This window comes from Salmo salar, chromosome 01, assembly GCF_965601325.2.
Source record: "Salmo salar chromosome 01, fSalSal1, whole genome shotgun sequence".
NCBI lineage: Eukaryota > Metazoa > Chordata > Actinopteri > Salmoniformes > Salmonidae > Salmo > Salmo salar.
In genome coordinates, this window is record NC_138291.1 from 120,361,607 (window position 1) to 120,378,088 (window position 16,482).

Consider the following 16,482-nt stretch of genomic DNA (forward strand, 5'->3'; position numbering starts at 1 on the left):
CTTCCACTTGGTAGACCGTATCACCTCTTAACTCATATGTCTTCAATATTTTATATACGCAGGGCATTTTTAATCGAATAAAAATCTTCCTCTTCATCTTTCTGCTGTTGTATTTCCAACTAGGGAGTTTTCACTGACAGCTATGTGTTTCTGAAATGGGAGTCATTTTACTGTCGCATAGCTACTATAACACATAGCTCCCTGCTCCTTCTCTGTTGTTTTTAGCACAACCGGCTAACGATAACTTGTCATCACACATTTTTATTGTCGTAGATAGTGTTTGAAATGTCCATCTTAACATAAGACCGGATGGGTAACGCGTAAATATATATGTTGTTTTTAACGCTGCTGTGATTGATGACCAGCTGGTAAGTAAAAATGGCTAGCGTACATTGCTACCGTTATACATTACTAACGTTATATATTACTACCGTTATACATTACTACCGTTATACATTACTAACGTTATACATTACTACCGTTATACATTACTATCGTTATTAACGAGCAACGCCGGTAGTAGTGAAAGTGAGAGATGGGCTGTGTATCAAATAAATGCTGCTACATTGTCATGTTGCCACTGTTATGAGATGTTTTTTGGTGACAACATACTTATTTATCATCGTGACTGACTGCCCCCATAATGGTTATATCCTTGATCATGACTCTCAGTTACATTACATTACATTTAGAGAGGCTTTGGATGAAGGTGTTTTCTGTAAGAGGGAGTTTTATTAATAAGAACCGCGACGGTCGGTGTGAACATTAAGGGCATAGCTTGCTGGACGGGTTTTGGAAACATAATAACCGTATATTTCATATCGGACAAAAATATATATAAATAAGTTGTTAAACATGATACGCTTTTATAGGGTTTAGATTCCCCACACGGCCATATTTACACGTTACTGCATCTAACCTGTGTGTAAACCTAAGACAGATGCCACAAAACTGTTTTTCACTGAAAGAAATACTGTCATCTGCAACATTTAAAACAAGTGTTCACTACATTAAATGTTTATTTTGCATTTGTGAAATTATTTTTGTGCTATCAAAGTAGAGCGATTTATGTTTCAAGAACCGTACCGCAATCGCGTCACGTTTAGATGGGAGTATTTGGCTGTTTAGGCTTTCAGAACCAATTCGCCCTTAAACAGAACATTACATTTACATTTTACATTTAAGTCATTTAGCAGACGCTCTTATCCAGAGCGACTTACAAAATGGTGCATTCACCTTATGATATCCAGTGGAACAACCACTTTACAATAGTGCATCTAAATCTTTTAAGGGGGGGGGGGTTAGAAGGATTACTTTATCCTATCCTAGGTATTCCTTAAAGAGGTGGGGTTTCAGGTGTCTCCGGAAGGTGGTGATTGACTCCGCTGTCCTGGCGTCGTGAGGGAGCTTGTTCCACCATTGGGGTGCCAGAGCAGCGAACAGTTTTGACTGGGCTGAGCGGGAACTGTGCTTCCTCAGAGGTAGGGGGGCCAGCAGGCCAGTGGTGGATGAACACAGTGCCCTTGTTTGGGTGTAGGGCCTGATCAGAGCCTGAAGGTATGGAGGTGCCGTTCCCTTCACAGCTCCGTAGGCAATCACCATGGTCTTGTAGCGGAACATATACATTCTTTGGACTAAAGACTAACGTTAGGCTCATTTAGTCCAATATCGGGCTATAGGTTATGCCATACATACAGTAGTATTGTAACAATGTGATTATCATGTGGTTCATTATGTTTAATCGTCAAGCAGGTAGTCGAGTGGTTAGAGGCAGGTAATTTAGTGATTAGAGGCAGGTAGCCTAGTGGTTAGAGGGGAGAGGCAGGTAGCCTAGTGGTTAGAGGCAGGTAGCCTAGTGGTTAGAGGGGGGAGGCAGGTAGCCTAGTGGTTAGAGGCAGGTAGCCTAGTGGTTAGAGGCAGGTACCCTAGTGGTTAGAGGCAGGTAGCCTAGTGGTTAGAGGCAGGTAGCCGAGTGGTTAGAGGCAGGTAGCCGAGTGGTTAGAGGCAGTTAGTCGAGTGGTTAGAGGCAGGTAGCCGAGTGGTTAGAGGCAGGTATCCTAGTGGTTAGAGGCAGGTATCCTAGTGGTTAGAGGCAGGTATCCTAGTGGTTAGAGCGTTGGGCCGGTAACCGAAAGGTTGCTGGATCGAATCCCTGAGCTGACAAGGTACAAATCTGTTGTTCTGCCCCTGAACAAGGCAGATAACCCCACTGTTCCCCGGTAGGCTGTCATTGTTAATAAGAATTTGTTCTTAATTGACTTGCTTAGTTTTAAATAAAGGTTTTTAAAAAAGTATTATTGCCTTATCTTACAGGTTGGGGGGTGATCAGAAGTCATCACAATACACCCCATCTTGCCAAATGGACGATGATCTAAAACCTCTGGATTTCATAAAGGACTTTCAAGAGTACCTGACACAGCAAACACACCATGTCAACATGATCTCAGGCTCTGTCTGCGGGGAGATGGAGCCTGACCACCTCCAAGCTGGTGAGACTGTTATGAACACTATCAGAGTAGTTCACTTTAAATTAGGATGTATCTTTTTCAAAATGGCCAAAATAGGCCATATCCCTCATTTTACTTTGGGAAGTTAAACCCAGTGGAACAGGGCCCAGCGCTACGGGGAATAACCTAATAAGTCTGTTTGAACAATTTTGTAATGTTTTTATTTTATTTTGTGGCGATGGGCCGTCATCCAAAAGGGGTCCTCTGGAGGAGCAATTAGTGTTTTTTTTATGTTTAGATACCATATTGTGGACATATTTACTTCACAAAGATGGCCCTAATGCATCTCAAGTGATCCTCTCATATCTTTCAAGCATCAGACAAAAACAGGACTGCGCCACGAATGGTTTCTGACTAGATTTTCTGCCAGAATACATTTTTTTCCACCAGAAATAGATCAATGTAAAGTGTGATTTTACAAATCCTGCTTCCGGATAAGTTCTAGATGTAATTTGAGCTCCAGACCTCTGCTTTTGTGTGTCTGTGAAGCTTGGGTATTGTTTAGAGGTATCAATTTCCGGTGAAAAAATTTACTGTGAAGTATCTATTTAATTGTATGTCATGTCGTCTCCTCTCTCAGTAGCAGCAGCTGCTATCCCAGAGAGTGATCATCAAAATGGATCAATGGAAGTTCCTCTGGACGACAACAACTCTGGGCTGCTGGTGGACGGCTTCCAGAGGACCTTCGACGGCAAGCTCAAGTGTAGCTACTGTAGCTACGCCAGTAAAGGCACCGCTCGCCTGATAGAGCACATCAGAATTCACACAGGTAAAATGGACCATCCCATCTGGCATTTGCCCAACATGCCAGATGGTCAGTCCGCCCCTGCACTGTCCATATAGTTAAGATCTTTTTTTTTTTTTTTACTTGTATTTATATTGTGTGACGTTACATTTTTAAATGGATGTTGGATATGTGCCAAGATGTTCAAATAAACCTAAACATCGCCCTCTTTGTTGATTAACAGGAGAGAAGCCTCATCGATGCCAGCTGTGCCCGTTCGCCTCTGCCTACGAGCGTCACCTTGAGGCCCACATGCGCTCCCACACGGGAGAGAAGCCCTACAAGTGTGACCTCTGCTCCTTCCGTTGCAGCGACCGCAGCAACCTGTCCCACCACCGCCGGCGCCGCCACAAGCTTTTACCCATGAAGGGGTCGGTGCTGCCCTCTTTCCTCTCCAACAAGAAGATGCTGAACGTCCTACAGAAGAAGAGTGGCAGCTCCCTGGGCCTGGGAGACTACAGCAGACACCTCCTCATCAACTTCAGCCCTCCCTCCATGGTGGTGGGGAAACCAGACTACCTGAACCATGAGGCGTACGAGAACAATGTGAAGGACCATGGGAATGGAGGAGGAGGAGGAGGTGCCAGCAGGGATGTCAACAGTGACATGGCGGTGGACAACAATCCACTGAACCAGCTGTCTACGCTGGCAGGCCAGTTGTCCAACCTCCCCCCAGTGGACCAGACCCCTGTATCTCCTGACAGACTGTCCTGTAACGACGTCAAGCCATTCCTCATCCAGCAGGCGTCCGGTGCACCGATTGCAGTGTCAGTATCTTTATCCACCAGTCAAAGTGGTGCCCACCACCACCACTACCACCACCACCACCACCAAACCTCCTCTCCAACCAGCCCCGAGGACCTCCAAACCCCTGCAGGCCATAGCAGGAACTACATCCCCAGCCCTGTGGACCCAGAACCGAGCAGTGAGCACAGTGCACACACACGCACCAGCTCAGCTAGCATTAGTAACAGCCAGCCCAGTACCCCTGCCTTACCCGGTAGCACACAGGACCCAGACCCACAGATGTTGCACAGCTGTCAGCACTGCGACACCTACTTCTCTGACAACATCCTGTATACCATTCACATGGGTTGCCACGGCTACGAGAACCCCTTCCAGTGTAATATCTGCGGCTGTAAGTGCAGGAACAAGTACGACTTTGCCTGCCATTTTGCTCGCGGGCAGCACACGCAGTGACTGCCTTGCACAGTAAACCAAGAGGAATTTGAACGATGTTTGGCGTCTCACAGAGCATATTATCTTATTCCGTGTTTATGATAATCAGGGATCAGAGCGATTCTGATCTATATTTTATTGTATCGTTTTAAAAAAAAAAGAATAATAATTATGATATAACTTAGAGAGTGAGTGTTACTTTGAAATGAGGAATTGATGCTTCTATAAATGGGAAAGTAATCTGGAGGTTGGAGACGTTTAATCATTTGTCCTCCTCGGTGCCATCTGAGAATTTAAAGGAAGTCACTTCTTATAATTTTTTTAATCTTTTTTTTTATTTAACTTGGCAAATCAGTTAAGAACAAATTCATATTTACAATGACGGCCTACCCCGGGCCAATTGTGTGCCGCCCTATGGGACTCCCAATCACGGGCCGGATGTGATACAGCCTGGATTCGAACCAGGGACTGTTGTGATGTCTCTTGCACTGAGATGCAGTGCCTTAGACCGCTGCGCCACACGAGAGCCCGACTCTGAATTAGTTACATAAATATTGGTGATATTACATGCGAGTGACAAAACGTATAGTTTAAATAGCGATTACAAGGTATCTGGTTGCTGTGGCTAGAGTTGAAACACTTTTGACCTTGCCTTATTTAAAAATATATATATATATATATATATATATATATATATATATTTCACCTTTATTTAACCAGGTAGGCCAGTTGAGAACAAGTTCTCATTTACAACTGCGACCTGGCCAAGATAAAGCAAAGCAGTGCGACACAAACAACAACAACAGAGTTACACATGGAATAAACAAACGTACAGTCAATAACACAATAGGAAAAGTCTATATACAGTGTGTGCAAATGACGTGAGGAGGCAAGGCATGAAGCAAAGAACATGTCCGTTGGTCCAAATAGGTGCTCAACATTGACAAACAAACATGCTTTATTATACATTGTGTATAGTAGTGTCTCACTTTATTGTGAGTGTAAAACTTAACATTATATTAACGGCTTGACGTCAGTGACATCTGTGTATATTAATGCTTCAGCTTAGACATTATTTCACTCTGTATTTTACTCTGCTCTGTTCCACATTCAGATTGATTCCATGTGTTCTCTGTTCCACATTCAGATTGATTCCATGTGTTCTCTGTTCCACATTCAGATTGATTCCATGTGTTCTCTGTTCCACATTCAGATGGATTCCATGTGTTCTCTGTTCCACATTCAGATTGATTCCATGTGTTCTCTGTTCCACATTCAAATTGATTCCATGTGTTCTCTGTTCCACATTCAGATTGATTCCATGTGTGCTCTGTTCCACGTTCAGATTGATTCCATGTGTTCTCTGTTCCACGTTCAGATGGATTCCATGTGTTCTCTGTTCCACATTTAGATTGATTCCATGTGTTCTCTGTTCTACATTCAGACTGATTCCATGTGTTCTCTGTTCCACGTTCAGATGGATTCTATGTGTTCTCTGTTCCACATTCAGATGGATTCCATGTGTTCTCTGTTCCACGTTCAGATTGATTCCATGTGTTCTCTGTTCCACGTTCAGATGGATTCCATGTGTTCTCTGTTCCACATTCAGATGGATTCCATGTGTTCTCTGTTCCACATTTAGATTGATTCCATGTGTTCTCTGTTCTACATTCAGACTGATTCCATGTGTTCTCTGTTCCACGTTCAGATGGATTCTATGTGTTCTCTGTTCCACATTCAGATGGATTCCATGTGTTCTCTGTTCCACGTTCAGATGGATTCCATGTGTTCTCTGTTCCACGTTCAGATTGATTCCATGTGTTCTCTGTTCCACATTCAGATGGATTCCATGTGTTCTCTGTTCCACATTCAGATGGATTCCATGTGTTCTCTGTTCCACATTCAGATTGATTCCATGTGTTCTCTGTTCCACATTCAGATTGATTCCATGTGTTCTCTGTTCCACATTCAGATTGATTCCATGTGTTCTCTGTTGCTGCCAATCACGTCCTTCTTTTTTTTACCTTCAGCTAGCCTTACTGATCTATAATAACTGGTGCTCTTTAGCTAATACCTCCTAAATTAACAATGATCTGTAGCTTAAATGCAATTTGCGTTCGAGACAAATCATTCAGACTTGGATAAATCGTACTTGATAAAAAGGCCAAAGTATTCTTCTGAACCTTTTTTTTTTTTTTTTAAGTATTTCAAAGGATCACATCAGTTGTAGCAGTGTTGGAAATGACTGTGGTTCTTACAGTCAGTAATGTAACACTACCCTTCCTGAGTATTGAAACGATTTGCACAGATCAAGTGACAGCCTGGAGTTAGTTTTTTCATATTGTATGTTAAAAGGATTTCCTGTATGTTTTCTGGACACATAGAAATACAGATTGATGTAGCAGTGTCTAATGGTCCCTGTATTGGAGTTATGTTTTCTATGCAGTGATCTGTGATGTGTAGGATTGGCTCCCAATCAATTATCTATATTGGACTGGAGAAAGTCATGTTATGATATGAAATACCACAGGGTAGAAATATGTAGATTCTGATTTACACTGAACCAAAAATATACATGCAAATGTGCAACAATTTCAAAGATTCAAAGAGTTACAGTTCATATAAGGAAATCAGTCAATTGAAATAAATTCATTAGGCCCTTATCTATGGATTTCACAAGACTGGGAATACAGATACCTTAACATTACGATGCAGAACTGCAGTCAGGTCAAGAACCTGGTGAGGACTACGAGCACGCAGATGAGCTTCCCTGAGCTGGTTTCTAACAGTCTGTGCAAAAATTCTATGGTTGTGCAAAACCCACAGTTTAATCAACAGTCCGTGTGCCTGGTCTCAGACGATTCCTCAGGTGAAGAAGCCGGATGTGGAGGTCCTGGGCTGACGTGGTTACACGTGGCCTGGGGTTATGAGGCCGGTTGGACGTACTGCCAAATTCTCTAATGCCACATCTGCCAGGTGGTTGGATTATCTTGGCAAAGGGGAAAAGCTCACTAACAGGGATGTAAACAAATTTGGGCACAACATTTGAGAGAAATACGTTTTTTGTGTGTATGGAACATTTCTGGGATTTTGTTTTTTTAATGATTTCTTTGGGGGGGGGTGGTCCTTTATTTCAGCTCATGAAACATGGCACAAACACTTCACATATTCCGTTTATATTTTTGTTCAGTGTATAATTTTTGTCAAATGTTAACACCCTGAAAAGGTCTTTATGTTATTGTAATGTGTTACAGTAACTGTAATATATTAAATTATTACCATTACTAAGAAGACTGAGTTTATTATTTATATCATGGTATAGTTGTTCTGATTTCAGAGGGGTATAGAGTTCAGGTATAGAGGTCACGTAGAGAGGGGTATAGAGGTCACGTAGAGAGGGGTATAGAGGTCAGGTATAGAGGGGTATAGAGGTGACATAGAGAGGGGTATAAAGAGGGGTATAGAGATCAGGTATAGAGGTCACGTAGAGAGGGGTATAGAGGTCACGTAGAGAGGGGTATAGAGGTGACATAGAGAGGGGTATAGAGGTGACGTAGAGAGGGGTATAGAGGTCAGGTATAGAGGGGTATAGAGGTCAGGTAGAGAGGGGTATAGAGGTCAGGTAGAAAGGGGTATAGAGGTCACGTAGAGAGGGGTATAGAGGTCACGTAGAGAGGGGTATAGAGGTGACATAAAGAGGGGTATAGAGATCAGGTATAGAGGTCATGTAGAGAGGGGTATAGAGGTAGCTGCCAAGGCAACAGCTACTCTTCCTGGGGTTTATTATGGATCCCTATTAGTTCCTGCCAAGGCAGCAGCTACTCTTCCTGGGGTTTATTATGGATCCCCGTTAGTTCCTGCCAAGGCAGCAGCTACTCTTCCTGGGGTTTATTATGGATCCCCGTTAGTTCCTGCCAAGGCAGCAGCTACTCTTCCTGGGGTTTATTATGGATCCCCGTTAGTTCCTGCCAAGGCAGCAGCTACTCTTCCTGGGGTTTATTATGGATCCCCGTTAGTTCCTGTCAAGGCAGCAGCTACTCTTCCTGGGGTTTATTATGGATCCCCATTTATTTATTATTATTATTTTACCCCTTTTTTTACAGTCTTGCCTCATCGCTGCAACTCCTGTATGGACTCAGGAGAGGCAAAGATCAAGAGCCATGCGTCCTCCGAAATACAACCCAACCAAGCCAAGCCAAGCCAAGCCGCACTGCTTCTTGACACAACGCACATCCAACCTGGAAGACAGCCGCACCAATGTATCGGAGGAAACACCGTGCACCTGGCGACCTGGTCAGTGTGCACTGTATCCGGCCCGCCACAGGAGTCGCTAGTGTGCGATGAGACAAGGATATCCTTGCCGGCCAAACCCTCCCTAACGACGCTGGGCCAATTGTGTGTCACCCCATGGACCTCCCGGTCGCGGCCGGCTACAACAGAGCCTGGGCTCGAACCCAGAATCTCTGGTGGCACAGCTAGCACTGCGATGCAGTGCCTTAGACCACTGCACCACCCGGGAGGCCCTATTATGGATCCCCATTACTTCCTGTCAAGGCAGCAGCTACTCTTCCTGGGGTTTATTATGGATCCCCATTAGTTCCTGCCAAGGCAGCAGCTACTCTTCCTGGGGTTTATTATGGATCCCCATTAGTTCCAGCCAAGGCAGCAGCTACTCTTCCTGGGGGTTTATTATGGATCCCCATTAGTTCCTGCCAAGGCAGCAGCTACTCTTTCTGGGTTCCAGTAAAATTAAGGCAGTTATACCATTTAGAAAACATTACAATACATTCACAACAGATTTCACAACACATTAAGTGTGTTCCCTCAGGCCCCTACTCTACTACCACATATCTACAATACACTGTGTTCCCTCAGGCCCCCTATTCTACTACCACATATCTACAATACACTGTGTTCCCTCAGGCCCCTACTCTACTACCACATATCTACAATACACTGTGTTCCCTCAGACCCCTACTCTACTACCACATATCTACAACACACTGTTCCCTCAGGCTCCTACTCTACTACCACATATCTACAATACACTGTGTTCCCTCAGACCCCTACCACATATCTACAATACACTGTGTTCCCTCAGGCCCCTACTCCACTACCACATATCTACAATACACTGTGTTCCCTCAGACCCCTACTCTATTACCACATATCTACAATACACTGTGTTCCCTCAGACCCCTACTCTACTACCACATATCTACAATACACTGTGTTCCCTCAGGCCCCTACTCTACTACCACATATCTACAATACACTGTGTTCCCTCAGGCCCCTACTCCACCACTACCACATATCTACAACACACTGTGTTCCCTCAGGCCCCTACTCTACTACCACATATCTACAATACACTGTGTTCCCTCAGGCCCCTACTCTACTACCACATATCTACAATACACTGTGTTCCCTCAGGCCACTACTCTACTACCACATATCTACAATACACTGTGTTCCCTCAGGCCCCTACTCCACTACCACATATCTACAATACATTGTGTTCCCTCAGACCCCTACTCTATTACCACATATCTACAATACACTGTGTTCCCTCAGACCCCTACTCTATTACCACATATCTACAATACACTGTGTTCCCTCAGACCCCTACTCTACTACCACATATCTACAATACACTGTGTTCCCTCAGGCCCCTACTCTACTACCACATATCTACAATACACTGTGTTCCCTCAGGCCCCTACTCTACTACCACATATCTACAATACACTGTGTTCCCTCAGGCCCCTAGTCTACTACCACATATCTACAATACATAATCCATGTTTCCATGTTTGTATAGTGCGTATGTTATCGTGTGTCTGTGTCTATGTTTGTGTTGCTTCACAGTCCTCGCTGTTCCATTTTTTAAAATCTGATTCTACTGCTTACATCAGTTACCTGATCTATGTAGTACTGTGAGCCTCCCATAGTTTGTTCTGGACTTGGGGACTGTGAAGAGCCCTCTGGTGGCATGTCTTGTAGGGTATGTATGGGTGTCTGAGCTGTGTGCCAGTAGTTTAGACAGACAGCTCGGTGCTTTCTCCATGTCAATACCTCTCACAAACACAAGTAGTGATGAAGTCAATCTCTCCTCTACTTTGAGCCAGGAGAGATTGACATGCATATTATTAATATTAGCTCTCTGTGTATATTTAAGGGTCAGCCGTGCAGCCCTGTTCTGAGCCAAATGTAATTTTCCCTAGGTCCCTCTTTGTGGCACCTGACCACACGACTGAACAGTAGTCCAGGTGCGACAAAACTAGAGCCTGTAGGACCTGCCTTGTTGATAGTGTTGTTAAGAAGGTAGAAACTAGGGCCTGTAGGACCTGCCTTGTTGATAGTGTTGTTAAGAAGGTAGAAACTAGGGCCTGTAGGACCTGCCTTGTTGATAGTGTTGTTAAGAAGGTAGAAACTAGGGCCTGTAGGATCTGCCTTGTTGATAGTGTTGTTAAGGTAGAAACTAGGGTCTGTAGGACCTGCCTTGTTGATAGTGTTGTTAAGAAGGTAGAAACTAGGGCCTGTAGGACCTGCCTTGTTGATAGTGTTGTTAAGAAGGTAGAAACTAGGGCCTGTAGAACCTGCCTTGTTGATAGTGTTGTTAAGAAGGTAGAAACTAGGGCCTGTAGGACCTGCCTTGTTGATAGTGTTGTTAAGAAGGTAGAAACTAGGGCCTGTAGGACCTGCCTTGTTGATAGTGTTGTTAAGAAGGTAGAAACTAGGGCCTGTAGGACCTGCCTTGTTGATAGTGTTGTTAAGAAGGTAGAAACTAGGGCCTGTAGGACCTGCCTTGTTGATAGTGTTGTTAAGAAGGTAGAAACTAGGGCCTGTAGGACCTGCCTTGTTGATAGTGTTGTTAAGAAGGTAGAAACTAGGGCCTGTAGGACCTGCCTTGTTGATAGTGTTGTTAAGAAGGTAGAAACTAGGGCCTGTAGAACCTGCCTTGTTGATAGTGTTGTTAAGAAGGTAGAAACTAGGGCCTGTAGGACCTGCCTTGTTGATAGTGCTGTTAAAAAGGCCCACATTTTTTTTTTACCAACAGATCATTAATAATTCTCAGATTGAATATAATTAACCCATATATGTGTAAATATCATCACATTGTAATAAATTATTCAGGCTACACATTTGTTCAGCATGAAACATATTCCTAATGGATTATTGAATGTAGGCCTACCCATATATTCCTAATGGATTATTGAATGCAGACCTACCCATATATTCCTAATGGATTATTGAATGCAGACCAACCCATATATTCGTAATGGATTATTGAATGCAGGCCTACCCATATATTCCTAATGGATTATTGAATGTAGGCCTACCCATATATTCCTAATGGATTATTGAATGTAGGCCTACCCATATATTCCTAATGGATTATTGAATGTAGGCCTACCCATATATTCCTAATAGATTATTGAATGTAGGCCAACCCATATATTCCTAATGGATTATTGAATGTAGGCCAACCCATATATTCCTAATGGATTATTGAATGTAGGCCAACCCATATATTCCTAATGGATTATTGAATGTAGGTCTACCCATATATTCCTAATGGATTATTTAATGTAGGCCTACCCATGTATTCCTAATGGATTATTGAATGTAGGTCCTACCCATATATTCCTAATGGATTATTGAATGTAGGCCTACCCATATATTCCTAATGGATTATTGAATGTAGGCCTACCCATATATTCCTAATGGATTATTGAATGTAGGCCAACCCATATATTCCTAATGGATTATTGAATGTAGCCCTACCCATATATTCCTAATGGATTATTGAATGTAGACCTAGTCATGTTCCCTCTTTATATCTTAATGGCTTTTTAACAGCTCTAAACAGTTGTTCACTACAGTAAAACCGTCAATGGCACCTTAATTCATGGAAAGACCCACATGTAGTATAGTTAGTGAAGTAGCTGGTATGCCTACGTGAAACATGCATTGTACAAAATAGCCATAACGACTGCAGCCGACCGTTTAATGAACAAGAAGCTTCAATCAATGAGCTCCACCATTTTTCCACTGACACGTCCCTTATCTAACACTTTCTAAAGATACCTATGGTGGAAAAAAAACCTCCAAACTATCATATCGACTGAACCCCATTTCCGGTTCAGTGGCCATTTCAACTGGGGGGGCCAAGCTGGGGCCAGTTGTACTGTTAGAGGGGCCAGTTACATTAGACGTTATTGTTGTCATATCGTTTTCTTCACTGCATTAGCAGGCAAAAGACCCATGTTCATAATCATCATCGTTGCCACTGTCTAATAACGGATGTAAAAAAAGAACGATAGCAAAAATTAGTTATGTAAAAAAAATGTCATACTCCACATTTAGGAGGGCCACAAGGGGGTCCAAAATTGTTGTCACAGGGGCACTGCCCCCCATGGTAGTGGTTGGTATGGAGCCCCCCATGGTAGTGGTTGGTGGTAGTGGTTGGTATGGAGCCCCCCATGGTAGTGGTTGGTGTTAGTGGTTGGTATGGAGCCCCCCATGGTAGTGGTTGGTGGTAGTGGTTGGTATGGAGCCTCCCATGGTAGTGGTTGGTATGGAGCCTCCCATGGTAGTGGTTGGTACAGAGACTCCCATGGTAGTGGTTGGTACAGAACCTCCCATGGTAGTGGTTGGTACGGAGCCTCCCATGGTTGTGGTTGGTATGGAGCCTCCCATGGTAGTGGTTGGTGGTAGTGGTTGGTACGGAGCCTCCCATGGTAGTGGATGGTACGGATCCTCCCATGGTAGTGGTTGGTACGGAGCCTCCCATGGTAGTGGTTGGTACGGAGCCTCCCATGGTAGTGGTTAGTATGGAGCCCCCCATGGTAGTGGTTGGTGGTAGTGGTTGGTATGGAGTCTCCCATGGTAGTGGTTGGTACGGAGCCTCCCATGGTAGTGGTTGGTATGGAGCCTCCCATGGTAGTAGTTGGTATGGAGCCTCCCATGGTAGTGGTTGGTGGTAGTGGTTGGTATGGAGCCTCCCATGGTAGTGGTTGGTATGGAGCCTCCCATGGTAGTGGTTTGTGGTAGTGGTTGGTATGGAGCATCCCATGGTAGTGGTTGGTATGGAGCCCCCCATGGTAGTGGTTGGTGGTAGTGGTTGGTACGGAGCCTCCCATGGTAGTGGTTGGTACGGAGCCTCCCATGGTAGTGGTTGGTATGGAGCCCCCCATGGTAGTGGTTGGTGGTAGTGGTTGGTATGGAGCATCCCATGGTAGTGGTTGGTACGGAGCCTCCCATGGTAGTGGTTGGCATGGAGCCTCCCATGGTAGTGGATGGTACGGAGCCTCCCATGGTAGTGGTTGGTATGGAGCCCCCCATGGTAGTGGTTGGTGGTAGTGGTTGGTATGGAGTCTCCCATGGTAGTGGTTGGTACGGAGCCTCCCATGGTAGTGGTTGGTATGGAGCCTCCCATGGTAGTAGATGGTATGGAGCCTCACATGGTAGTGGTTGGTGGTAGTGGTTGGTATGGAGCCTCCCATGGTAGTGGTTGGTATGGAGCCTCCCATGGTAGTGGTTGGTGGTCGTGGTTGGTATGGAGCATCCCATGGTAGTGGTTGGTATGGAGCCCCCCATGGTAGTGGTTGGTGGTAGTGGTTGGTACGGAGCCTCCCATGGTAGTGATTGGTACGGAGCCTCCCATGGTAGTGGTTGGTATGGAGCCCCCCATGGTAGTGGTTGGTGGTAGTGGTTGGTATGGAGCATCCCATGGTAGTGGTTGGTACGGAGCCTCCCATGGTAGTGGTTGGTACGGAGCCTCCCATGGTAGTGGTTGGCATGGAGCCTCCCATGGTAGTGGTTGGCATGGAGCCTCCCATGGTAGTGGATGGTACGAGGCCTCCCATGGTAGTTGTTGGTACGGAGCCTCCCATGGTAGTGGTTGGTATGGAGCCCCCCATGGTAGTGGTTGGTGGTAGTGGTTGGTATGGAGTCTCCCATTGTAGTGGTTGGTACGGAGCCTCCCATGGTAGTGGTTGGTATGGAGCCTCCCATGGTAGTGGTTGGTGGTAGTGGTTGGTATGGAGCCTCCCATGGTAGTAGTTGGTATGGAGCCTTCCATGGTAGTGGTTGGTGGTAGTGGTTGGTATGGAGCCTCCCATGGTAGTGGTTGGTATGGAGCCTCCCATGGTAGTAGATGGTATGGAGCCTCACATGGTAGTGGTTGGTGGTAGTGGTTGGTATGGAGCCTCCCATGGTAGTAGTTGGTATGGAGCCTTCCATGGTAGTGGTTGGTGGTAGTGGTTGGTACGGAGCCTCCCATGGTAGTGGTTGGTATGGAGCCTCCCATGGTAGTAGATGGTATGGAGCCTCACATGGTAGTGGTTGGTGGTAGTGGTTGGTATGGAGCCTCCCATGGTAGTGGTTGGTATGGAGCCTCCCATGGTAGTGGTTGGTGGTCGTGGTTGGTATGGAGCATCCCATGGTAGTGGTTGGTATGGAGCCCCCCATGGTAGTGGTTGGTGGTAGTGGTTGGTACGGAGCCTCCCATGGTAGTGATTGGTACGGAGCCTCCCATGGTAGTGGTTGGTATGGAGCCCCCCATGGTAGTGGTTGGTGGTAGTGGTTGGTATGGAGCATCCCATGGTAGTGGTTGGTACGGAGCCTCCCATGGTAGTGGTTGGCATGGAGCCTCCCATGGTAGTGGTTGGCATGGAGCCTCCCATGGTAGTGGTTGGCATGGAGCCTCCCATGGTAGTGGATGGTACGAGGCCTCCCATGGTAGTTGTTGGTACGGAGCCTCCCATGGTAGTGGTTGGTATGGAGCCCCCCATGGTAGTGGTTGGTGGTAGTGGTTGGTATGGAGTCTCCCATTGTAGTGGTTGGTACGGAGCCTCCCATGGTAGTGGTTGGTATGGAGCCTCCCATGGTAGTAGTTGGTATGGAGCCTTCCATGGTAGTGGTTGGTGGTAGTGGTTGGTATGGAGCCTCCCATGGTAGTGGTTGGTATGGAGCCCCCCATGGTAGTGGTTGGTACGGAGCCTCCCATGGTAGTGATTGGTACGGAGCCTCCCATGGTAGTGGTTGGTATGGAGCATCCCATGGTAGTGGTTGGTACGGAGCCTCCCATGGTAGTGGTTGGTACGGAGCCTCCCATGGTAATGGTTGGTATGGAGCCCCCCATGGTAGTGGTTGGTGGTAGTGGTTGGTACGGAGCCTCCCATGGTAGTGGTTGGTACGGAGCCTCCCATGGTAGTGGTTGGTACAGAGCCTCCCATGGTAGTGGTTGGCATGGAGCCTCCCATGGTAGTCATGGAGCCTCCCATGGTAGTGGTTGGCGTGGTGGATGGAAGTGGTTCAGTCTGAAGTCGCAATTACATTGCTATCAATCATGCTCTGTAAAGAGTAGAAACCAAGCAGCCCAATTTGTATTCAATTTTAACTTTATTTAACTAGGCAAGTCAGTTAAGAACAAATTCTTATTTTCAGTGGGTTAACTGCCTGTTCAGGGGCAGAACGACAGATTTGTACCTTGTCAGCTCGGGGATTTGAACTGGCAACCTTTCGGTTACTAGTCCAACGCTCTAACCACTAGGCTACCCTGCCGCCCAACGATGAGGAGGATGACAAGAACAGACAACAGAGAGACTAAACTGCAGCGGCTGTCTTGGACATCTGAAACCACACCAGTATGGGTCCCGAGACACGTCAACATTAAAACCTCATCGTGGTCCAGATTATCTCCGTCGTTGTCAGGTATAGCTGGTGTCTCTGCTGTGGTTCCCCATTTGGCCATGAGCTCCAAAACAATCTTCTTGGCAACCTTTAGGAGCTTTTTCCAGACTCATTGGGGTTGACCGGCAGCCATTGCCATCAACCAACATGACAAAGAATACATTAAATTAGCATCATTTCAATGCACAATTCTACATTACCACGGTAATTCTGCATCAGTTGATAGAACAAATTACAATAAAAATGATTTGAGTCCCAATACCAGGTCAGCCATACCAAGTGTACCCATAGAAATATGAAAAGAACAGGAAT

At 45.5% G+C, this 16,482-nt stretch overlaps 1 protein-coding gene across 1 annotated transcript; it reads left to right on the forward strand.

Annotated features, from left to right (window-relative positions):
* Positions 1-56: 56 nt before the first annotated feature.
* LOC106575474 (zinc finger protein Pegasus) lies at positions 57-5,129 on the forward strand. The gene is made up of 4 exons (XM_014151985.3): positions 57-368; positions 2,314-2,489; positions 3,088-3,276; positions 3,476-5,129. The coding sequence occupies exons 1-4, from the start codon at positions 358-360 to the stop codon at positions 4,489-4,491; spliced, it is 1,392 nt and encodes a 463-aa protein (XP_014007460.1). The 5' UTR covers positions 57-357; the 3' UTR covers positions 4,492-5,129.
* The last annotated feature ends 11,353 nt before the right edge of the window (positions 5,130-16,482 follow it).